Source organism: Rhizopus delemar, genomic scaffold, assembly GCF_000149305.1.
Source record: "Rhizopus delemar RA 99-880 supercont3.11 genomic scaffold, whole genome shotgun sequence".
Classification (NCBI taxonomy): Eukaryota; Fungi; Mucoromycota; class Mucoromycetes; order Mucorales; family Rhizopodaceae; genus Rhizopus; species Rhizopus delemar.
Window position 1 is genome coordinate 199,823 of NW_027137837.1, and position 24,108 is coordinate 223,930.

Genomic DNA, 24,108 nt, shown 5'->3' on the forward strand with positions numbered 1-24,108 from the left:
AGTATCGTGTTCATTATTATGTAATGACATTTCAAGCACCTGTGCTGATCCAAATTGTCCGTGATTACTTCTGATACAAATGATGAAGTGGCATGTTATCATTGTCGTAGAAATCCTAAGTCTAATACTTTCACATGGAAAGCATATTTTAATAAATCTATTACCTTCAAATTTAAGTGTAACTTACGCAACACTCTTAAAGGAGGTATTAGTCTTTGTGGTGGTGGGGGGGTCGATACTTGAGGTGAGTCTGATTGCAGTGTATTACTATTTGCTAGTATTTTCTTGAATCCAATTTGAGAATAACATCAATATTTTAATTTGATTACTGGGATACCATCATTAAAACTGATCACTTGTAAAACCAACTCTTGAATTAAAAGAGCTTTATAACCAGCATTTCTTTGTTTGAAACTACTGTTGTAAGAAAGCTACAACTCATGTGATCATACTTTTCCTCTCATTGTCCTTGAAATATACATTTAAAGGCTCTCTGGTTATTTGAAGAGCACAATAACAATTTGTAAACATTTTTCGGAAGCCTTTGAACATCAATATTACATAAAACTTAACGATTTACCGACACATGTAGCCCTTTTTATTTCATGCGCTTGATTCATTTTTTATGCTTAAATCATCATTATTATCGTTTTCATCTTCAGCCAAGTCAGCATCAATTGGTTCTTCAAATTCAGGATTGTTATGATCACAATCACTTCTTTTACGCTCAAGTTCATTTTATCTTATAAAATTCAAGCCAAGAATAAAATACTGATGTATCATACCCTTTCTCTAACAGCCTTGTTTTAGTTTAGTAGCACTTTACTATCATGATCCTGACTCCCCAATGGTCAGTATATCTGCTTTTAAATGTATATTGGTCTTTGCTGCTGCTTGTTCCAAGTCTTTTGTTGCTTCCTTGTATGAATTAGGAGGTTTCTTCTAGGCCATAGTACTAGTTAAATTTTTATCTGCATCAAATTTATTTTTAAATTGATTATAAATAATTCTTTGCATATCGCAAAGATATTTATACAGTGTGTCTATCTGTAATTTTTTTTTTTTTGCCGCTTTAATCTCTTCTTTGTCTGTCGCATTTGGCTCAAGGTTCAATGTTTCTCGAAGAAAGGCTTTACCTTGCTCTGCTTCAGTAAAGTTTTCACATCTAAGGCGTTTTGAGATGCGTGGAATATCCCTGAATCCATGGTCATCAAACGCCACAGCAGTTTCTATGTTTGTTTGATTTGACATGTTTGAATGTCCTAAATAATCGACCAACACATATTTTTAAGTGACGATGCTTAAAGTATTTTCTTTTTTTTTATTATCTGAAAATTACTCGCTTGTTCCAGTGTTTTTGATTATCGCCTTTAACTCATCCACCGCGTCTTTCAGCCGACCAATCTCATCTTGTGTTGCAATGAGTAATAAGTTAATGTTTCTATTGTATTCATGAACAGAACGAATAAGATCTTCCAAGTTGTAAGATATTATAAAGAAAATATGTGAAGAAAAAAAAAACCCCCCTCAAGTTTCATTTCATGAAAACATTCAGTAATTTTTCAAAGAGAAGAGACAATCTTATTACCTACGTTTTGTTTTGTTTTGTTTCGTTTTTTTTTTTTTTAGGATTCTACAGTTCTTACAATGTCATGGATCGTATGAAATCAAAAAAATGAAGAGGATAAATTCATGTTTTCCAAAACTAGAAATACTTGGGCTTTATTTATAAAATTTAAGACGCGTTTAAAGCAAATCAAATCCACTAATTGATATACAAAGTATTTCAATTAGCCAAAGCAAAACAACAATGATACAGTGAAAAGAAAATGATTAAATAATCCCTTAAAGTGTTGGATGTTGGGGAACTACTTTAATAAATGAGACGCTATTAGACTAAAGGATTGTTTGTTTGAAAATAATACGAAATGAATTTTATTCAAGTTAAAGATAAACGATAAAATATCAAACGGAATGTAAGAGGAAGGATAAATTGTACTAGCTATTTATCATGATTACGATAAAATAAGAATGAATGCTTTTCAGATAGAATGGATTGTACTTATGTTGACTAAAATAAATAATAGGGTTTTATGGTTTATAAAGATTATGTATGCAAACTATCACTACTACAATAGTATCTCAATGTCTTTATCTCTTTGAACAAAAAGGAGGCTCTCTTGGCTCAGTGGAATCAATTAACATTTTAAAGAATAATTCTTTAAAGAGCGGTTGATTGTGGTCATCTCCTTTTTAAATCTCCTTATTTATTCAACCTCAAATATTTTTTTTTATTCATTTCTTTCCAATACATATTTTTTTTTTTGCTATAGCAAATTCAAAAAGAAAAAAAAAAACTAAATAAAATTAATGGAAGACGATATATTTTCAACCACAAACGTGTCTCTACTTGACGAAGTGGAATCACCAAGGCAAACAGAGAACGTACCTAGCTCCTATACAAAAAACAGCATGTTTGACAGTAACAGTCATAAAAGCAATAAAAATAATATAAACCATACCAACAACAGCGGAAGCAGTAACTCCAGTGAACAATGGAATGTAGTAGAGGCTTCTTTAGAAAGCGTTGCTGAAGCTGTACACAAAGAAAAAACCACGAAATCGGCTAGTTTCTCAGTGCCTTTGAAACACCAAGAAAATGTAACACAAAGACATACAAAATAGAAAATACGTAAGTGACTTTTAACTTCTTTAGACGGTGGATATTTTAAAGAAAGAAAACTTTGATTTGAGACTGAAAATATACTTCTTGGAAACACGTTTGCATGATCTATCGCCTACTAATCTTGAAAATGCCTTGAAAGAAGTAAAAAAAAAAAAAAAAAAAAAAAAAAAAAAAAAAAAGAGCGCATAATTTATCTGTGCACACGCAAATTATTAATTTTAAATTAGAATGTGGACCTGAAAGTTACTGTTCAAAGACTTACTAAGGAATTGAAAAAATATAAAAAGATGATTTTGGAATTAAATGCAGCTCTGGAGATAGTCAATAAGCCATGCCCAAAGCAGCATGGCATGTCACAAGCAGAGAAAGATGAATTAAAGGCGGCTGTTTCCGAAGTTGAAAAATATCATGAGGAGAATGATAAACTAAGCAAGATGGTAGCTGATATATCTGCTGAAAATGTCAGGCTACGCGCTGCTCTGCGATCAGCTAAATCGGAGTATGAAGAAACGGAGATCTATCAAAAATACAGACAAGCACAGATTACGATTCAAGAGCAGCAGCAGCAGATTCAAGCGTTAAAGGCAAAGCCAAAATCAAATTCACCAAGACTATATAAAGATGATTATTCTTTGTTAAATAAGATAAAAGAATTAGAAAATGTTAGCTTCTATGATGTATCTATAGGCTTTTGTATTTATGCTATTCATATAGGAATTGAAAGGACAAAGACTAGAGAATGATGCAGTAATGAATGAACTTGAGCAAAAGAAGAAGCAGATCAAAGACTTACAAAAGACAAATGAATATAATAAAAACTTGCATGATACAAAGCAAAAGCTTAATGACAAGGCGAAGGAATGCCAGAGTTTATGCAAGGAAAGCGATGCCAGTGTAAGATCAATATCTGACAAAACAGTGGAGCAGTTGAGAGAAGAAAATCGTTTACTCGTCTCTGAATTACAAAGTAGAGAACAGGAAATTGCTGCATTGGAAGACGAAGTAATTAAGGTACTTTATTCAAGTTGACAAAAATTATGTTTGTAAACAGATGATAAACTGTAAAATCAATTTAGCTTCTCTCTTACTGCGAAGGAAACGGTGCGAACGATCCTATTGATAACCAAGAGCAAGATGAAAGAATGATATCATTAGAAGCAATGATTCAGGAGCGAGATGAGAAAATAGAAACATTGAATGATGATCTGAAGAACATTAACAAATCTCATTATGAAGATATTGAAGTTTTAGAAGAGCATATTTCAAAGCTTCAGCAGGAAATAGAGGAAAAGAATAAGACCAGTAAGGACCTCATGATAGAATTAAAAGAATCTCTTGAAAAAACAGACCAAGTTCAAAAAGAATGTGAGGATAAGCTGAATAAACAGTTTAATGAGCTTGCAATTGCTATCAGAGAGCGAGAAGTAAGAATAGCGACCTTAGAAGGTGAACACGAAGCGATAATAGATACAATGCAAAGAGAAAAGGAGCTTTTACAAGAAGAAATTGAAGAATTAAGTCAAAAGCTTGAACTGGTGCTTCAAGAAATGGAAGAAAAAGAAAATTGTATCCAAGAATTAAAAGCAATGACGGATCAAAAAAACTCGAATGATTCAGAAGTTTTAGATCTTAAAGAGGTAACTACTAAGAGCCATACTTAAATACTTATTTCTCAAAAAAACTATATTTCTTTAGCAATTACAGAAGTTATCTCATAATGACGAGCGCTGGAAAGAGAAAGTTTTTGCTTTGGAATATAAATTAAAAGATCAGTTAGCTGCCTACCGTTCCCTAAAGCATAAATGGACTACAACAAGTGAGAGAAACGAGAAACTGAATAAGTTGTTGGTTCAATCCCGTAAAGATGCAGAGGTACTTGAGAATATTTCATGTAAACCAGATGATACTTATTAAGTACGTATTTTTTAGAGTAACTTGAAACCTAGTAAAACAGAGCAAATACTACAAAGACTAAGTTATGAACTGAGACAGGAACTTGAAGATAAAAGCAGGGAATGTGACCAGGCTAAGATTAGGCTTGCAGAATTTCAAATTTTATATAACGAACAGGTTGAAATGAGCCATGATCTAGCAAAGCAACTGCAAAAGCGTGAAAACATGCTATCACATTCACTTTCTACATTTGATGTAAGTTGCTTTTCCCTCTTCCTCTATCGTTATTCAAAACAACTCTTTGACTTCTATATGCAGACTTTAAAAGAGCATAAAGAATTCATGGAGAATATTCTTTATGAACAGGCAACTGGAACTCACTCATTCCGTGAGCGATCAGAGTCATCAATAATGAAGTATTAAGTGTATATACGATTGCATCACCTTCAATACATTTGTAAATACTCTCTGCATCATTTTATTTGGTAAAATTAATGTGAATAAATACTATATGCTTCCTTTTATTACTATCTTGAAAATGAGCCCTTGTATATCGCTACATCCTTCACTTTGTTTGCAAATTGAGCTTGCTTTTTGCAACATAAATAAACAGTAATCCCAAGAAGCCAACTAAAAAAGAGAAATTGTAGGCATTTTGTACATTTTTTATGCAAGCGATTTTTGCTATTACTTTTGACGTCAATTAGATCATGGGCTAAAATATCGCGCTAAATGTTTAGTGTAACAATAGTTTTAATGATACAAACACGCCATTTTCTTTTGCTTTATTTCTGTAGACAAATATATTGAAGTCAATATAAGATTCAAGACTAATTTTCTTTATACGAAAATAAGCAAAATCTTAATTTAAATACTATTTCCAACGAACATCAAAGTTTTTCTTGAATGGGTTTATAAATTGTTTGCACTTCTGAGAATAAATGAGATCTGTATAGCATGCTCAAACATAGTTGTCAAGAAGCTAACCTTATGTCCTAGCGTAAATGTGTTTTCATTCGTATTAAACTAATGTCTGAGAATGTATAAACCAATACAACAGAGTTCAGACTGTGTTTAAAAATGAACAAGTAGTTCCAAATGACAAAAAAATGCATAAAGTTAAAAGGGTTTTCTTTTCCTTTTCCTTTTTCACTTTTATTTTTAGCTTGTTTCAAGTTATATATGTTACAATGGCGCCTCTTTCTGCATCCAGTATGACTTCTAATATTCAATGGTTATCAAGATTGAATGTTGATGTTGAACCCACTCACGGTCGAAAAACATGTATCATTGGAACGATCGGTTTGTTATATAAATTCTTATCGATCGCGTATATTGTTTATAATCTTTGATTCACCCAGGTCCCAAAAGTAATAGCGTTGAAACAATAACTCAACTTAGAAATGCTGGTTTAAATATCGTTCGCATGAACTTTTCTCACGGCAGCCATGAAGTAAGTTACATGTTCTATCAATGCCTCATCTAAATCATGAAAAAATATCATTAGTACCACAAATCTGTCATTGATAATACTCGTAAAAGTGTAGAGAGTAAGTTGAACAGATGAATCATTTATACACAATGCTTATGTCATTCTTTTAGTTCACCCTGGGCATCCTGTTGCCATTGCACTTGACAACAAAGGACCAGAGATTCGTACAGGCAACATGAAAGATGATGTTGAAGTAAGATAATAAAGTAAAAGTGAGCAATGTGAAATTAAAAAGGAAAAAAAAAAGATTCTTATTGAAGTTGGTCATGAAATGACCTTTAGTGTTGATGACAAGTATATGGATGAAGGAACCAGTGAAATCATTTATATTGACTACAAGAATTTACCCAAAGTGATTGAAGTAGGTAAAAAGATTTTTATTGATGACGGTATTCTTTCATTTGAAGTTCTGGAAGTAAAAGAAGACAATATTCGTGTGGTTGCTAAAAACAATGGCAAGCTATCATCTCACAAAGGTGTCAACTTACCAAACTCGCCCATTGATCTTCCTGCTCTATCAGCAAAAGATGAAACAGATTTAAAATTCGGTGTTCAGCAAAAAGTTGATTTCATTTTTGCTTCTTTTATACGACGAGGTCAAGACATTCGTGATATTCGAAAGGTTTTGGGTCTAGAAGGAAAGAATATCAAGATTATCTCAAAGATTGAAAATCATCAAGGCGTTGAAAATTTTGATGATATTCTTGCAGAAACGGATGGTATCATGGTTGCCCGTGGAGTTGGTATCATTCAACCATTATATAAATGATGATTAATGAGTTATGATAGGATATGGGCATTGAAATTCCTCTTGAACGCGTCTTTATTGCTCAAAAAATGATGATTACTAAATGTAACTTGGTCGGTAAACCTGTTATCTGGTAAGGTTCCAGTGAACAAACAAACAAGCAAGAAACTAAACATTTCTTTTTCTCCTAGTGCGACTCAAATGTTGGAATCCATGACTGTAACATTTTGTTTATCTTAAAAAATAGCCTTGGCTAATAGATACTATTTATGTTTTAGTACAACTCAAGGCCTACACGTGCTGAAGTGTCTGATGTAGCAAATGCAGTTTTAGATGGTGTTGACTCGGTCATGCTCTCTGGTGAAACAGCGAAAGGGGATTATCCTGTAGATGCTGTAAAAACAATGCATGATATTTGCAAGTTGGCAGAATCTGTACTTTGCTATCCTACGGTCTTTCATCAACTTCGACACCTTACACCGCTACCTACCGAGACGATGGAAACTGTTGCTTGTGCTGCTGTTGCAGCAGCTCAGGAACAAAACGCTGGATGCATTGTTGTCTTAACTACCTCTGGTAACTCTGCCAGGCTCATCTCAAAATATAGACCTAATGCACCCATTGTTGTTGTCACACGTAGCCAACAAACGACTCGACAGATTCCTTTGCACAGAGGATGTTTTGCCTTTTATTGTCCAAAGGCGTCTTCTGAAGACCAAATACCATGGCAGGAAGATGTGGATCGCAGAATTAGATGGGGTACATAAATGATTTAGGATATATATTCAAAAAATACTTATGTGTCTTACAGGATTGGAGCAAGCCATGAAAAACAAGCTTCTTAAGCGTGGTGATCCAGTAGTGGCTGTTCAAGGATGGAAGGGAGGCCTCGGGAATACCAATACTCTTCGTATCATTTATGCACCATGAATCCGCATTAGTCTATATCAATATTAGGCTATAACTCAAAATAAAAAGCCCCTTTCCCGTCTGAAACGTACTACTTACTCAGTTGAAGATAAAGTTTATTAAAAAAAAATCGTGTCACAAAAACAGACAAACATTAAAGATACGAGATAGCGTGAGAATTATTTATAGCAAAATACCTTTCTCTATAATAATGAAGTAATTGTCATATATTCTTTTTCATATTTTCTAAAATTTGCTTACATCATGATACAATTACTGTTTGCAATTAAAGTTATGATACCCAGTTTGCATTCAAATTGAAAAAATGTTCGGTCTTTGAAATGCTTTTGCAAAACTGCAAAAAGTTTTTTATTTTATTTTCACTATTATTTCAATAAAAGATGTCCATTGATCCTACAAAGTATTCGGATCCAAAGTAAATTGAAGAGAAAAAGAATAGCTAGGACTGTGCTAATCAAGAGAAATAGTTATTTCAAAGTTTCCTTAAAAACTCCTATGGCTATTGCCATTGCTGGTGGCGCTGATTCCGGAAAAGTAAAAGGAAAAACGAATTTTAATTCAATTATGAAACGATTGACTCTTTAATTAGAAAGCTTTTTGTGATGCATTAACAGCAAAAATCAATAAAAAGTATCATGCTAGGGTAGCACTTATTAGATTAACTCAATTCTATCGCGAGTTAACAGCTGAAGAAAGAGTTAAATATGAAGCAGGCAATTTCTATAGTGACCATCCAAGTAAAGAAAAGAGAGAAATAAATACAAAGAAAAATGATTATAACATTTAAATAGATGCTTTTGATTTTGAATTACTTGGCAATACGATAAAAACATTATTATCAGGCAAGCCTACAACTGTTCCTGAATGGGATTCATCTAATCATAGAAGGTAAATAGACACAAGTTTAAATACATCTTTTTTTTAACCAGGCATTAAATAGAAAAGGGTCTTATGTTATTGAACCAGTGGATGTTATTTTAATTGAAGGAACATTGGTGCTTTATCCTAAAGATATTGTTAATTTGATGTTCATGAAAGTGTTTATTGATGAAGACAGTGATGAAAGATTAGCAAGAAGGGTACGCAAAAAGAAGATTAGAAATGGAAAAGAATTATCACTCAAGGAAATATTGATGGACTATGTGGATCGTGTTAAACCAATGTATGAGGAATATATTCTACCTTCAAAAAAATTTGCAGATATTGTGATTCCAAGAGGAGCAGAGAATACAATTGCTTTGCAACTCATGACAAATAGAGTAGAAGAATACCTTGATTCCCGCTATGTCTTGGAAGAAAAGAAAGAAACAAGCGTTGCTAATCCTGGTGCAGCGGAAATATTGGCTCAACACATTCAAAGCTCATATAAGCATATTCCAAAATAAATAGGCAGCTTTTTTTGACTATTCCCAAATGACATCATTTTTACCCCTTAATTATTGCTTGTTCTTTTTCTTACTCCAACATTTACCGCTTTTACCAGTTAAAAAGTGGGGTAAAATGAATGTTACACTACTTTTCAGTAGTATTACATTTTTAGTCAAATGAATCACAAAATGCATAGTGAGTGAAAAGATTACTTTTTTTTTGTTGTGTGTGTAAAATGCCCCTTGCTTTTTTTTCCTTCTCCGCGAACAAGCTATAATAGAAAATTTTCATTCCAAACAAAATAAAATTATTCCTTTTTTCTTTGTTTCTTCTTTTTTTTTTTTTTTTTTTTTTTTTTCTGTTATTATTACAAATAAGAAAAGAATATCCAAATTGAAAAAGAGAAAAAAAAATCAACATGGCGCCTATATTATTGAAAGTGAAAGGAAACGAAAAGTCATTGCCTTTTGGTAATCTTGATTCAACAGAAGATCTTTCAAAGACTTGGAGAGTTTGTACTAAAGTTAAAGACTCGCTTGAAAACGGCACTAGACTCGAGAATTTATCTTGGAGATTATGGTTTGCACATAATATTAATCAAAAGAAGAAAACTACTTCTCCTGTTGTCTCCTCGTTCAAGATTCCTGACAATTTTGATTTTAATATAAAGAGAAAAACTATAAAAGAAAAAGAAATTGAATACAAACGTAATTTGAAACTCCAACAACAGAAGCAGGTACAACACCTTTTACAAGAGCAGTTCACGCTGCAAAAATTCACCTCAGATCAAGCGGGTGATCAAGTCATTCAATTGGATGACATTTTTAAGACATATTTTAATACCTCCAATTCTACTGACACTACAAATCAACAGCAACAACAACCACACCAACAGCAGCAACAGCAGCAACAACAACAACAACAACAACAACAACAACAGCAACAACAACAGAAACCGATTGACACAGACACATTAATAAATCAAACCTGGCCAATAGAAAATTATTCTTTACCTTGTGACCAAGACTACTCACAACAACAAGAATTTTATGCTCAAAGTTCAGCCCTTTACGTTTCAGCAGAAACAATGCCTCCTATACCCATTGGCACCCTTCATAACAGACTATTGTCAACTTTACCAAAAGAGACACTTGAGTCTGCTGAAAGACTAATACTATCTTCAACAGAAAATGACATGTATTTACAGCAACCCCAATCCTCACCATTCATTCATTCCACACCAAACACACCCTTCCTATCATTTTCCTCTTCTTCTTCGTCACCCTTTGTTCATCACCCACACCAAATGTTATCACCACATCAACAGCCGTTATTACAGCAGCAACCATTACAGCATCAGCAAATAGCACAACCATCTCTACCACCGCAGCAATCCCTATCACAACAGCAATTACCACAACAGCAATTACCACAGCAACAATTACCACAGCAACAATTACCACAGCAACAATTACCACAGCAACAATTACCACAGCAACAATTACCACAGCAACAACTACCACAGCAATCCTTGTCACAACAATCTTTACTAAAACCACAACAAAAGGTATCACAGCAGCCTATAGAACAACGACCATCCTTGCCACAACATTCTACTTCATATCATTCTTATACGACATCATCACTAAACATCATAAATGAGACTAATGATAACAATAACATGTCTCAACAGTCACAATCTCTTCCACCTTCACGGGTTTCTTCTCCTGAATTCCGTCCACCTTCACCACCTCTACCAGCAAAGAAGGATTGCTTGATGAGAAGAGGTCCTATTAGTGGCTCACCTGCAGAAGGAAAAGCACCTATTTGTAGTAACTGTAATACGACGACTACACCTTTATGGAGAAGATCTGTGGATGATGAATTATTGTGTAACGCTTGTGGATTATAGTAAGTATTCCTTATTTTTTTCCCAAGACAATCACTCATGTTTCATATAGTTTGAAGCTACATAATGCACCAAGACCAAAACACTTGAAGCCACAATCATCAAGAAAAGACACAAAAGATGAAGAGAATATGATTCAGCCTGTTTGCTCAAACTGTGGTACATCTACAACCCCACTTTGGAGACGTGATGTTGATGGGTCGCCTTTATGCAATGCATGTGGTCTTTAGTAAGTGCATTTCTTTTTTTTTTTTACAGAAAACAGATTTTGGGTTACAAGGGGCTAATTTACTAATGTTTACACAAAGCTTAAAGTTACACCATGAAAAACGACCGCTATCGATGAAAACGGACAATATTAAAAAGAGACAGAGAACAGATAATTCATCAAATAATGAAAATAGATTAAAAGAAAGAAAAAAGACTGCTAATAAATCGATTGAAACAAAAGAAACCACCTATCAATTCATGGAAGGCATTATTCATTTGAATAATAAAAATGAAACAAACTCCGAATATACTCCATTCAACTCATTTGGAGTCAACCAATTCAACTGTACAGCTTAAAAAAATTTGCCTTTTTTTCTCACACCAATAAAAAAAAAGTTGACTACCATTCTCTTCTTTGTATCTGCTCATAACAAAATTTATTTATGTTGTAAATAATCATATTAATAAAATCTATAGCCGTTCTCATGCTAACATTTTCTTTGAGTTACGTAACACGATCACTGGGTTTTCCTCACTATTTGCGCGTTTTAATGTACTCACAATGAGTTATTATTTTACACATGACATGTTAAGTGTGTAAGGTCATCGGGCTCTTTAACATTGATCCTCTTGATGACTCTTTTAAATTAAAATTTTTTTCAGTATTGATTTTATGATTTTGGTCATAACTTATTCATATCTACAGACATTCAGCCATTTTCAGTACCTCTCTTCATCATCCGGATATTACCAATTGATTCTTTCTAGTTTATTCTACAAGCAATAATAGCAGGATATTTATCTCCATCAATAAATAAAATATAGTTTAAGGATTCTTCTTTTCAAACATGAGTTTATTTTTGGCCTTCCCTTCTCAGAGTGATTAAGAGCACCTGTCATAGGCTTGTATAAAGAAAACGCTGAGCTCTTTGAGTCAAGAGAGGTATGTTTGTATTCGTAGACAATGAATTTCATGAAGGTCATCGGGCTAATTATTCCCTTGTAGTGGCCAGTTTGCATACTTGCTGTTACAAGTATGTTGAATTTGCTACCAACTTCGGGTATACCTGATTTCTATCCTACCAAGATTGCAATTACGGCATTCCCAACATTGAATGAAGTGTTGTATGTGTTGTAGTATATTATGTAAATCAAGACTCATTTTCCTTCGATTTCGGCAACGCGCAAACAGTCTTCAATACACGAGCCAAGTCATTCCCCTCAAATATTTATATAGACTGATCTAAAGTTTCGCAGGATTAAACTTGATAGCCGTTAAATTAATAGTCATTGGATAATTATCGTTATTAGGAACATGACAGGATTTCGTAACCCTATAGAATCACGTAAATCATGTCGAATAATCTTCATTAGATCTTGTGTTGCTCATTCAATACCAACTGCCTTTTCGTATCAATATTTCATTCAATAAAAAAAAAGCTTTCGTAGAACGACTGAAATTAAGTTGTGAAGAAGCCAGCTGGGTTCTCAAAACCACCCTTCAACTTGAACACGCTAGAAAATCAATCTTACAAATCCCTTGTTTCACAAAGTTGTTTATATTAAATCATTTCACTTGCATTTCATCAGGGAAGAAAAGCCATCTCTGGAAAGACGTTATGGGATGCTCACGTAGGGGGTAATTGATGTGTGAAACTTTTCCAAGTCCATGACAGAAACTTGTATGTGTACTATGTATATGACGTTGAATATTCTCCTAAAGGCAATGACCGACTGCCCGCAAGTAATCTTCTGAGACTTGATCCTAAAGAGGCTGGTTTCTATACTATTTTGAGATGGATATGCTCCATGCTGTTGTTTTTGTTAAAAAGGATACGAGATTGCTGGCTGCCTTCATGTCGTACTCGACGAGTGTGTTTGAAATGTAGCAAAGAGAATCACGCTATCGCAAGCTATACTCGTCTCAAGTCCTCACAAGCCTACTAAGTGAGCCCTTTCATTTTCATCGCCATCATTTGTATTCTATCTTGTTCAATTCATTCAAATTAAAAAGATAATCCTCTTTCTGCCGTAGGACAAATTAATCAACTGATTCTATACGCATAACAACACTTTCCAAGAGAGTTTCATCCAATGACAACGTATTGCAGGCTATCTCAGTTTCTTTCTTTCTCATTGAAAAACCTTAAGCCGATGTGGAAATATAGATTGACCTTGTATTTAATACAAAGTAGATAAACTCACTGTCTTCTCAATCTGCCTCATCCCTAGGATTATGTCAAATGATATGACTACAGAGCACAGAAAGCTCCATGTCATCCTTAAATAGAGCGTTTCTCATGATGGTCCTGTCTACAATCAAACTAATGATGATGTAAATACCCGAGTTAAAATACCCAAAAAGAGGATTAAAAAAAAAGGAAAAAAAGCAGCTTGTGATATTCAAAAGACTGACTTTTATTAAATTGGACTAGCCAAATAAGCATGGTAACATTCTATATTTTTATATATGGATGAGCACGATAAGTTGTATTACATCCATCAATTAATTGCACTGAAAACAACAATAAAAAAAATCTATAATTCATAAATTGAACTAAGGAAAATAGTAAAATAAAAGATTATATTCGTCAGTTTAAACTATTAAAGACTTAAAAAAAAAAAGAAAGAGATCTGTAGATCATTTCTTTGTTTGGTAAAGCGAAAAGAAATAAAATAAAATGACAGCACAGTAATCCCATTTGGCGGGAGTGAAATGTAATTTTTTTTTAGTCTCCACACGAAACAATTGAGTGTGTATTTATGTCAATTGATGAGATAATTCACACCTCTTTTCCTCTTTTTTTCTTTTACTTCTATTTATGCCTACAGTTAATAAGGAAGAACTCAAGAGTTTACGTGAAGGTAAGCCAAGAATGCTAAGCATGTGTATATATATTGTGGCTTATGGATTGTTTTTGTTTACAAAGCATTTAATTTGTACGACACTAAACATAATGGCGCTATTGAGTTGGACCAGGTTATGAAAATAGTAAAGAGTCTAGGCATTATGAGCCTAAATGACGAAAATATACGAGAACTTGTAATAAGAAATGATGAAAATAAGGATAAAAAGATAGAATTTGATGAATTTGTGAATATCATGACAGAACTCATCAGTCATTCACCACCTTCTTCACCAACAATACAAAAAAAAGTAAATTATGTCCGAAGTATGAGTCGACATGAAATAGATGAATTGAGAGCATGTTTTCAAAAGTTTGATAAAAATGGAGATGGACAAATAAGTGAAGAAGAATTAAAGGAATTGATGAATGAAATAGGAGAAAAATTGAGCGAGAAAGAGATAAAGGACATGATGAAGGATGCTGATACAAACAAGGATGGTTTTATTGACTTTGAAGAGTTCAAACAATTGATCCCTTCTTAATAAAAAAAAAATGTCTTGTATTACATTAATTCCATTTATTAAAGCTTTTTTTTTCAACCTTTTCCTCTCTTCTTCTTTATTATGAAAACCATTTATTCTTTTATTTTATTACTTGCTTGTTTAGCACTTACTTTTGGTTCTTGGTTTGAGACAAATGGGTTAGCCTATCAATACTTCAGTATCTTTAATGTTGACTTGTATAATAAAAATGTTCCTTTTATGAGCCTATCTTTTGGATTATGGAATCAATGTGCTTGGAATAATACCTTTGTTACATGTTCCCCTGTTCGAATAAATTACAATTTAGGTAAAATTTATTATAATGATCCTATTCACTGTATTCACATCTCATTTAGATGAATACAGAACATTACACACTTTAACCGCGTTTGATCCATCTATTATTATTCCGTCTACATCTGAAACATTAACAAGCTATATTCGATTTATCCCGTTAATTTTAGCTTCGTTTGTATCCATCATCTCTGCCAGTATATCACTTTATCTTTTACCGAATAACACTAAAAATCTTGTTCAACAGCGCGCTCTATTATGGATTAATAGTAGTCTTTGTCTGTTCAACATCATCCTCACTTCCATCTCTTATGGTCTCACCTTACAAACCTATTCAACAAAGACAAACAACATGTGCGCCTATTTGAAAAATTATGATTATACTTGTAAAGTCAATGCATCTAAAGTTGAAACAATCTTGATCGGTATTTCTCTTGGTCTTTTTCTTTTGGGTATCATTTGCTCTTTCATTTGCTGCTATAACCTAAAAGTTAAAATGGCCAAACTCACAATAGAAAATAATCGTGTGTCTTTTTACAGTGATCAAGGAACACGAACTGTGATTAATGAAGTTCAGCCAGTACAATCCAATACAGAAAAATTAAACGATTACCACATAATGCCACCATCCGTACTTGACCAAGACACAATTTGGAATTCTGAACTACAGAAAGAAAGAATCTCTCTTCGACCACCGCCACCAGCCCCGCCAACGACCCATCATCGCCCTATTCACAACAACAGTAATTTAACCAATTCTAATACCGCCAGTAGTTTTGTAATACAACCATTTTATGAATCCGCATCTTCTCTTTCTATCAATGAAGAAATCTTGTTACCACCCAGCTTACCTTTTGCCAATAATCCAAAGAGACCATTGAGCCATGGTTCGGATAATACGTTTGGAGCGGCCAACAGGAGTAGTACAATGTTAGCTGATGATTCCGCTTCTCATTCATCTTCACTAACAGACCCAAATGCCAGAAGAGGGAGTGGCAATACACTCTTGTATGGGTCCGGATCAAGTGCTCAATCTAATCATACACTCGGCACATTTAATCTTAACAAAGCTTCAAATCGCTGTGAATCGATTGACTATAGTTCAGATGAAGCACATAATACAGTGAGCGAAGGCGGTCAGCAACAAATACCCGAGACTATGCTTAATCATAATTTACATCAAAGAATTAATGATTATTTACATAATACAAAGGCAAACTAAATGTAACCAAAATTGATATATTTTGTACATAATCCTACCTTTTATATATTTTAACAAATATTCATTAAATTCATTTTACCCATGTCTATAACTCAATAACAATACTGTATTTTAAAAAATAAATAAATAAACAAAAAGAAAAAGAAAAAAAAAGTCCTAATTATGCATCCTTAAGGTTACTATAGTCGCACCAACTATCGACTTTGAATTTTTTTTTTTTTTTTTTTTTTTTATTTCTCTTGGCTGCAATGTAAAACTCTTGTTTTTATTGTTTTAAGAGAATACAGAATACACTGAACAAAAATATAGATAAAATAAATATACCCTCTCTATATTTACTACCAATCGTTCATTTCACTCGAGAATCTGCATATATCTCTGAGCAAAAACTTTTCTTTTACCCTACAAATCATTAGGCTTGTAAAAACTACTTGTAAATCATTTGGATTTCTCAACATTACTAAATCTATAAATTTTGAGGAGGATCATACTTAGTTGCCATAAGGCGTACATTATTATGAAGTGGTAATAAAACACAGTCGGGGGGTTTTGTGTTTGCGCTTTTATTGGTTCGGCTTAAAATTTTCGGAAAAAGTAAAAATTCCTTCTTCCTGATGTCTCTTTTAACTTTAAATGTATCAAGAAAACCAGTTTTTAGCTTTAAATCTTTACTTTTTATTTGCTTAGAGAAAAACTATCGATGAAACTAAAATCAGCCAGATGATATGTTTGACGAGTTTTGGGCGGTGCAAGGTATGAAGTAAAATACGATGACTTCTTGTTGATGATAAAAGATTTAAAGCAGACACTCGTATCATCTTCTGGTGTAGTTGCATTGATGTTCTTCTTTATCGCCTTTTGAATATCACTGCTAACTTCTGAATATGGCCTCTTTAACTTAAACCTCAAATCTAAAAAAAGAGCATGCTATCACCATCATTTTTTTTTAAAAAAAAAAACATGTCAGCAAGAATCTCCATAGACTGCACACGACCTTTAATTATATCTGAAGATGAAACAAAAGAAAGTAAAGTATGGTAGTTTTTTATCTTCTTATAACGCATCACACGATTAGAGGGGTTGCAAAACTTGTTGAATTGAACAGGTCTACTGTGCAAGACATAAAAGCCAAGATTGATAGCTATGGCAGCCCTATGTGCCACAAGCAAACAGGGCGACCATTGGAAATAAGCAAAAGAACTGAAAGGTACTTGGACAGGATAATTAGAGAGGATCCTTTTGCATCTTATAAAGAAATAAAAATGGAATTAGCAAAGCTATATGTTTTTGTTTGTATAAAAACTCCTTGCTTGTATGTCGATCGACTTGATTTCAAATCATACAGAGCAGCTCACAAGCCTAGATTGTCTGAAAGACACTGCAAAAGTAGGCTTCGCTGGGCGAAGGAATACATCAATTGGAATGAAGACCAATGGAGAAATGTTGTTTGGTCTGACGAATCGTACTTTGTATGAAAGGCAGTAAACGCAGTAAAAGAGTACTCAGGAAGGAAGGAGAGAGTTATGACGAAAGAAACATAGGTCGAGTAACAATAGCACGATTGTCTTTTTTAGACCAAGCCCTTGAGCATTTCATATTTATATCAAAAGCAGACTCGTCAAGAAACATGCAATCCGTTAAGAAGTTCATGTCTGTCTTTTCCTGTTTACAAACCCAATCGTATCGCTCCTCAATCTTTTTGGAACTGTTTACTTTGATAGAATGAAAATTTGCTTTGTTTTAACAAAAGGTTGTATTCGCTTCTCATAAAGTTATAAATAGTACTGCGTGAAGATTTAAGATCATCGAATCGTTTCAATAAATGCTCAGTCACTTCAACAACAGTAGTAGAGGGATTAGCATCAATGAAGTTAATAACAGTCGTTTTATGCTCTTCGGTTAAGATGCACTTACGATCTACTTTTTTACAGCTCTCAAAAATACTATCAAGGCACACATTATACTAGTTAGCCCATCTCTGAAGCAATTCAATTGTGAATGCCTAATTGTTTGGCTGCACCTGATGCACTCATACACTTTTCAATCTTCAAATTGAAAAATCTAACTTTATCCTGGACTGTATAGCGAACATAACCCCGTTTTGAGTTTGTCTTATTCAAATGGATGCCTTCATCTTTTGACTTTTCTATCAACATTGGGCAACTAAAAGAAGTCTCACTGGAGGCTGCACCTTTCAAATAGTCAGTATGAGTTGCAATTGTTTCAACAATAAACTCATCCTGATCAATGATGTAGCCCATGGGTTCAGGGCCACCATTCTCGTCAATGAAATTCCCGTACCTGTCTTCATATAAAAATATTGCACTCATGTTTGAATGTAAAATAATGAAAAACAAAAACCATGAAAGAAAATTCACTTTTATATTTTTCAAGTGCCAAAATTGCACGTGATTTCCAAGCAAGTGACATGATTTCCAAAAATATGAAATTGATTTTTATTGGCCAGTGATATTATTTTCACTTGGCTAACAACATCGATGTTGGTTGGCTGCAATATTGCTTGTTGGAAGCACTGCACAGAAAAAAAAATGGATGCCGTAGGGGCAAATTCCCCCAGCAAAGTGGTCAATTTTTTTCTGCTAAATTAATCTTTCGTCTGTCAGCACTAGTTCCAATTTCCATGGTCGTTTTCTGTTTGTTTGTTCGTGGATTTAAGCCTGTTATTAAAAATGTTCGTTATAGTGACCAACTCAAAATGCGGCATCCGAATAAAACCCTCATACACAAAAAAAAAGGATGCTGTGCTCGTGTAACCCACGCTTGTAGACCCACACTTTTTAACCAAAATAAATAATCACTACACTTTTAAGTTGATTGTTTTCTTTTTGCTGAGCCCTGTTTATACAAAATAGAATACATTTTTTACTTTGATTTTAATTCTTTATTTTAAATAGTTTGTATGCTATTGATTTCATTAAAATGTGAGCCTGCCATCAAAGTCAATTAAGCATGTGATGTAATTAAATATTGCTGTACATCATTCAATGGTTATTAATTTCGTTTATTGGCTCTAACCAAACTGTCATTTTTTCATTTTTCTTTCTCCTCTCCCCCCTTTTTTTTTATATATAAATTCATTTGAAAGTAGACAGTACTTTCTGCTGTACACTTTGGGTTTCATAATATGAACAAAGTTCACAATAATAATAGTAATAATAGTAATAGTAATAATAATAATAATAGGTTTGCATAACAATCACCTCTTAAATATTAAATTTAACAAAGTTAAAATAGACTAAAGACAACAACTAAATTAATACCACTTCAAGATAATGAATCAAGACCTCGAAAAAGAAATAACTCACTGATCCCAATCGAGTTTATGACAAATACAACAGGGGAAGCAGGAAGAGAATGTGCAGCTTTAGCAACCGTGTTCGGTGTGCCTGAATATATTGATTCAAAGTCACTGTGGGATAGACAACAACAGCAGCAAGGAAAAACAAGCGATAGTAACAGTCGTTATGGATATGTTGCTGTTAACAATGTATCCGTCATGAGTCGTCCCTTATCAAAAGTACCAAAGGAGGAGGAAGACACGACGCAAACTCACGCCTTTCCGTCCTACATTGATTCTGTTTTAGACTCTGTTGCCACATTCAATCCATCTCTACAACCCACACCTCAAGCTTCAAAAAGCTTTTCACTACCCAAGATTCCTACTGTAAGCAAATTCAATGATTTCTTACCTGAAGAAAGTGAAGAGTTCATTGCTCCAGCCAATCCTTCCTCTGTTCTTATTCATCCCATCTCACGTTCTCAATCGTGTTCAACCATCAGCACACGCAACACAAATCAAGATTTATTTGTGGAAAACAAATTTATACTCGGGCCTTCTGAGATCTTTGACTTCATTACCTTTGATGACGATGAACGATTCATCATCTGGGGTCCTGATCCTATCGCGCTCTCTTCATCGATGGCAACGACTACATTAGACAGGCCTTCTTCTTATGCAACGCTTTATAATAAACAGTATGAACGACCAGAACTTGAAGGATTTTCATCCAATACAACAACCACTTTAAATCGTAGTAAATCATCCATACAAAATAACCCAACAAAGCGATTTCGATTTACAAAGCCCCTTAGACACTCATTTGCTAGCTTTGGACCCAAGGATGTGGAGAAAGGAAGTAGCGGTAGTTCATTTTTATTGAAAAAGGCCTTTGGCATCAAAAGAAACAAGCATGACACGAGTGATGTCCTAAGCATATCCTCTACTGCAGCAGAAAATGTACCAAAGGTGATAGAGGCAGCCACGATACATAAATTGATTGAAAAGCTAACGAGTACACTGGGTAAATAATATCAATTCAGTAGTCTCTTTTCTTATACAGCTTTTCTCTTGTTAGATTATACCTTCATGACTGATTTCTTTTTAACCTATCGTGATTTCATTCAAGCGACAGATCTCTGTCAGCTTTTGATTTCAAGATTTGATTGGGCAATGAAAAATAATGAAGAGCCAAGACGCATTGTAAAAATAAGGTAATCGGGCATAAATCGAGTCCGGCAGTTTACTCACAAACTTTTAGAGTTTTCGTCATATTCAGACATTGGCTCAGTAATTACTTTGTACATGATTTCCTTGGGAATTACGACCTTCGAAAGACTTTAACCGATTTTTTAAACCAGCTCTCTCGCCACCCACTCGTCAAATCCTCTCCCTTGGACCAGCGTATCGTCAAGACCCTCAAGCGCGTCGTCCGTCGATTGAAAAAATTGTACTACACCCGCTCTTCCGGTGCGTCTCGCGTAAAGATCATTGCTCCACCTCCACCTACGCTCGAACAAGAACAGATGGGTGAGAAGGTGCGCGCGAAATTGGCACAGAACTCAATCATGAGAAAGACAGCGATCAGGATGGATATGAGCAGTGATCATCACGGTAACATGGCTGTGCAAGACACACGGTTTGCACCCGTGGTTGTGGTAGGCAGTCTGAATAAAAAGAAGGATACACAAAGTCCTTCGCTCTTTTCGGGGAATTCAGTGCACCGTTGCTCTGAGGACACGCAATCTATCTCAATTCATCGGCAAAGTAAGGTTCCTGACATGCCTGACGCAGCTTCTGGAGACATGGAATCCGTCGCAAGTGGGGGCTCGGAGGACTCACTTGAGAGCGACATTAGCGCAGGGAAGACGATACCAGACGATGACGATGAATATGAAGATGAGGAGGATGAGGACGAAGAAAATGATGATTATCAATCTCAAATGCAAGGTTCATATATTGAGCCTGACGAAAACTGGCTACGTGAACAGGAAGAAACCATGGAATACTTTAGTTCCCTCACAAGTCAACAGCAGGAAAACCAAACATCACAACCCAATGTGCCTACAAAGGATGACAATGACTCAAAAGTATCTAAAACAATGCATGCCGATAAATCGGATGTCACCAACCAAACCTTGGCCAATCCTCTTGCTCACCATGCTCAAGTTCCCCTTCCAGCACGCCATCTCCCTTCACAGAAATGGTGCAGAAACAGTTTTGAAGAACAAAATCGTCAAAAGCTTGAAAAGGATGGTGCTTTACCAGACGAGATATTAAAGGAACTGGATGCTGATACAAGCATTGGTGGTTTAGCACGTCATTTATCAAAAAAGAGTATTGAGCGTCGCAAAAGCGAGAAAAGTTTGCAGCAAGATGATCTTGCACCATCTTCTGCTCCTTCATCAACAGCTACATCTCCTTTCTTGGGAGGTACCCATGTATCCGATAATGATATCCCAGAGATGCCACCCCTGACAGCAGACATGTTCGAGGATGGTATTCCAGCCACTGTAAAGAAAAAGATCAAAGCGAAAAAAGGCAAAAAGGGCGAGGCACCACTTGGGTCATCCAACCTTCATCATCAGTCTAATGAGACGTTCGCTGCTATACCATATGAACAGACAGAGAATCCTATTCAAAATCATACTCAAGAAACCCAAGACGATAAAAAGAATCATAAACGAAAGATTTCAAGGGCGATATCCAAGGTATTTAAACCAAACTATTCTGAAGAGGTGAAGGTAGCAAAACAAGAAATACCACCAGATAATATGGAGGATGCTGTGGATCCAACGCCATCAGAGACTCTGGTGAGAACTAACGAGGAACAGCAACAGCAGAGCGCTGGTCGTTTCGTTAGCTTAATCGCCGAACAATTACGTACCAATATAAGTCGCGATGAAATTGATGGTGCAGATGGTGCTACAAAGCAAGCGAGTAAAGAAGAAAATAATATCTGTAAACGCATGAGTACCATGCTCATTTCAGACGAAGATCGACGACATAGCTTTGAGTTAAGAAGAAAACGTGGTGCAAGCATTGATTCAGGTCACCATCAAATATCGAAAGAAGATGCTTCCAGCAGTCGCAGCAAAAAGTCTAAGATTCCCAAGAATGGACCTGTTTACTTGGGTCAATTGGATACTCGGTCCATCATTGAGTCCTGTACGGGCAATAAGGCTAGTAAGCGTAGGAGCTATAGGGAGGAAGATGACTGTTCGGATGATGATCAAAGCTCTTCTTCTAGCTTGATGGCCTCAGAGAAATCAGCTTTAAGTGATGTCCAGGCAAGTTCTAACCAAGCCCAAAGAATGTCAATGACATCAAATAATACGCATGAAGTAAAGATAGCTGAAGATCATGCTTCCGTCAATGAAAGTAGTGAAGAGCCAATCGCAAGCATCCCTAGGCATATCAATACGTCACCAAGCTCGGGAAAAAGCTTCATCATGTCCTATCGAACCAGCAAGCTTGCCAGTCAGTTTTGTTTTATTGAACGTGATGTACTTGTCAAGGTAGGCTGGGAAGAATTAATCCACTGTAGGTGGACAAAGATGGACGCCAATGGAAATATAAATATCAACTATGGTGGGTCTCGTGATGATATGCTCCTGGATAATACGATGGTTGATATTAGTTATACACGGCAATTGGAAAAGAAAAGAGCTGAGGGACAGGGTATTGAGCATGTTATACAGAGATTCAATTTGGTGTGTTTGTGGGTATCTTCGGAGATTATTAAAACCAGACATTTGAACGATAGAGTAAAACTTGTTGAAAAGTTCATCAGACTTGCTATGGTAAGGAATTAAATGAAGAGTGCTCCTCTTTCTTTTCTGACAAAACTCCACATAGAAATGCAAACTCTACTCAAACTACGCTACCCTCGTTCAAATCTTACTCGGTCTTCAAAGTCCTGCAGTTGCTCGCCTTGAAAAGACATGGTCTAAAGTGAGCGTAAAGTACCAAAGACAACTCAATAAATTGACTGCGTTCACTTCTCCCATGAAGAATTGGAAGCACATTCGTGACAGTATGACTGAGGTAGCTGAAGAGTATGGCAATTCTCCTGCTGAGGTACTGGTAGAGATGCCTGGAACAGCTGCAGATAAGCAAAAATTCAGAAAGACGCGTATCAAAATTCCCTTTGGTGGATGCATCCCCTTCCTTGGTATTTATCTTTCTGATCTTGTCTTCAACTCTGAAAAGCCTCGCTATCTAAAGCCAAATTTGGAAAATCAGAGAATCTATAGTGCAAACACGGCGAGAAACATGCCATCTTGCTTGAACCAACCCTTGGTTAATTTTAGAAAGTATCGTGTGATTGCAACGGTTATCAAGAGGGTATTAATCTTTCAAGGTTTGGCAATGCGTTATGCTTTTGATGAAGATCCGGTTTTGAAAGACATGTGCAGGCATCTTGAGGTACTTGATGCTACTACAATCAGAGAATTAAGCGCTCAACTTCAATAATTAATTACAATATCTAATCCCTTTTTTTTTATCACTCTGGTAGTGCCTTAATATACGTATAATAACAATAAAAAACGATTTCAATAAACCTTTGTTCTGTATTCGTATTAACATGTATTTGTGTCCTTGCATATATTTACACAAAACTTTTTTATTATTTTCGAATAGATTAAAATGTTATTAATGGTATA

At 34.9% G+C, this 24,108-nt stretch overlaps 8 protein-coding genes across 8 annotated transcripts; 6 read left to right on the plus strand and 2 right to left on the minus strand.

The window, feature by feature from the left end:
* Positions 1–847: 847 nt before the first annotated feature.
* Positions 848–946, plus strand: RO3G_12742 (uncharacterized protein; the record flags this gene model as incomplete). The annotated part of the gene is made up of 1 exon (XM_067667326.1): positions 848–946. One exon carries the CDS (start codon positions 848–850, stop codon positions 944–946), a length of 99 nt encoding a protein of 32 aa, XP_067523427.1.
* Positions 947–2,472: 1,526 nt separating this feature from the next.
* RO3G_12743 (uncharacterized protein) lies at positions 2,473–4,600 on the plus strand (the record flags this gene model as incomplete). The annotated part of the gene is made up of 6 exons (XM_067667327.1): positions 2,473–2,598; positions 2,717–2,827; positions 2,914–3,348; positions 3,401–3,688; positions 3,763–4,323; positions 4,382–4,600. The coding sequence occupies 6 exons, from the start codon at positions 2,473–2,475 to the stop codon at positions 4,598–4,600; spliced, it is 1,740 nt and encodes a 579-aa protein (XP_067523428.1).
* Positions 4,601–5,793: 1,193 nt separating this feature from the next.
* RO3G_12744 (pyruvate kinase) lies at positions 5,794–7,749 on the plus strand (the record flags this gene model as incomplete). The annotated part of the gene is made up of 10 exons (XM_067667328.1): positions 5,794–5,881; positions 5,941–6,032; positions 6,087–6,129; positions 6,182–6,264; positions 6,319–6,436; positions 6,548–6,810; positions 6,861–6,952; positions 7,011–7,038; positions 7,098–7,578; positions 7,631–7,749. The coding sequence occupies 10 exons, from the start codon at positions 5,794–5,796 to the stop codon at positions 7,747–7,749; spliced, it is 1,407 nt and encodes a 468-aa protein (XP_067523429.1).
* Positions 7,750–8,129: 380 nt separating this feature from the next.
* Positions 8,130–9,134, plus strand: RO3G_12745 (uncharacterized protein; the record flags this gene model as incomplete). Its single annotated transcript, XM_067667329.1, has 5 exons — positions 8,130–8,164; positions 8,217–8,283; positions 8,339–8,486; positions 8,541–8,637; positions 8,690–9,134. 5 exons carry the CDS (start codon positions 8,130–8,132, stop codon positions 9,132–9,134), a joined length of 792 nt encoding a protein of 263 aa, XP_067523430.1.
* A 401-nt stretch (positions 9,135–9,535) lies between these two features.
* On the plus strand, positions 9,536–11,256 carry RO3G_12746 (uncharacterized protein; the record flags this gene model as incomplete). The annotated part of the gene is made up of 2 exons (XM_067667330.1): positions 9,536–11,028; positions 11,079–11,256. The coding sequence occupies 2 exons, from the start codon at positions 9,536–9,538 to the stop codon at positions 11,254–11,256; spliced, it is 1,671 nt and encodes a 556-aa protein (XP_067523431.1).
* A 4,274-nt stretch (positions 11,257–15,530) lies between these two features.
* Positions 15,531–15,807, minus strand: RO3G_12747 (uncharacterized protein; the record flags this gene model as incomplete). The annotated part of the gene is made up of 2 exons (XM_067667331.1): positions 15,531–15,585; positions 15,773–15,807. 2 exons carry the CDS (start codon positions 15,805–15,807, stop codon positions 15,531–15,533), a joined length of 90 nt encoding a protein of 29 aa, XP_067523432.1.
* A 1,560-nt stretch (positions 15,808–17,367) lies between these two features.
* Positions 17,368–18,473, minus strand: RO3G_12748 (uncharacterized protein; the record flags this gene model as incomplete). The annotated part of the gene is made up of 4 exons (XM_067667332.1): positions 17,368–17,420; positions 17,857–18,074; positions 18,108–18,145; positions 18,210–18,473. The coding sequence occupies 4 exons, from the start codon at positions 18,471–18,473 to the stop codon at positions 17,368–17,370; spliced, it is 573 nt and encodes a 190-aa protein (XP_067523433.1).
* Positions 18,474–19,486: 1,013 nt separating this feature from the next.
* RO3G_12749 (uncharacterized protein) lies at positions 19,487–23,917 on the plus strand (the record flags this gene model as incomplete). Its single annotated transcript, XM_067667333.1, has 4 exons — positions 19,487–20,465; positions 20,505–20,655; positions 20,703–23,244; positions 23,300–23,917. The coding sequence occupies 4 exons, from the start codon at positions 19,487–19,489 to the stop codon at positions 23,915–23,917; spliced, it is 4,290 nt and encodes a 1,429-aa protein (XP_067523434.1).
* Between the last annotated feature and the right edge of the window lie 191 nt (positions 23,918–24,108).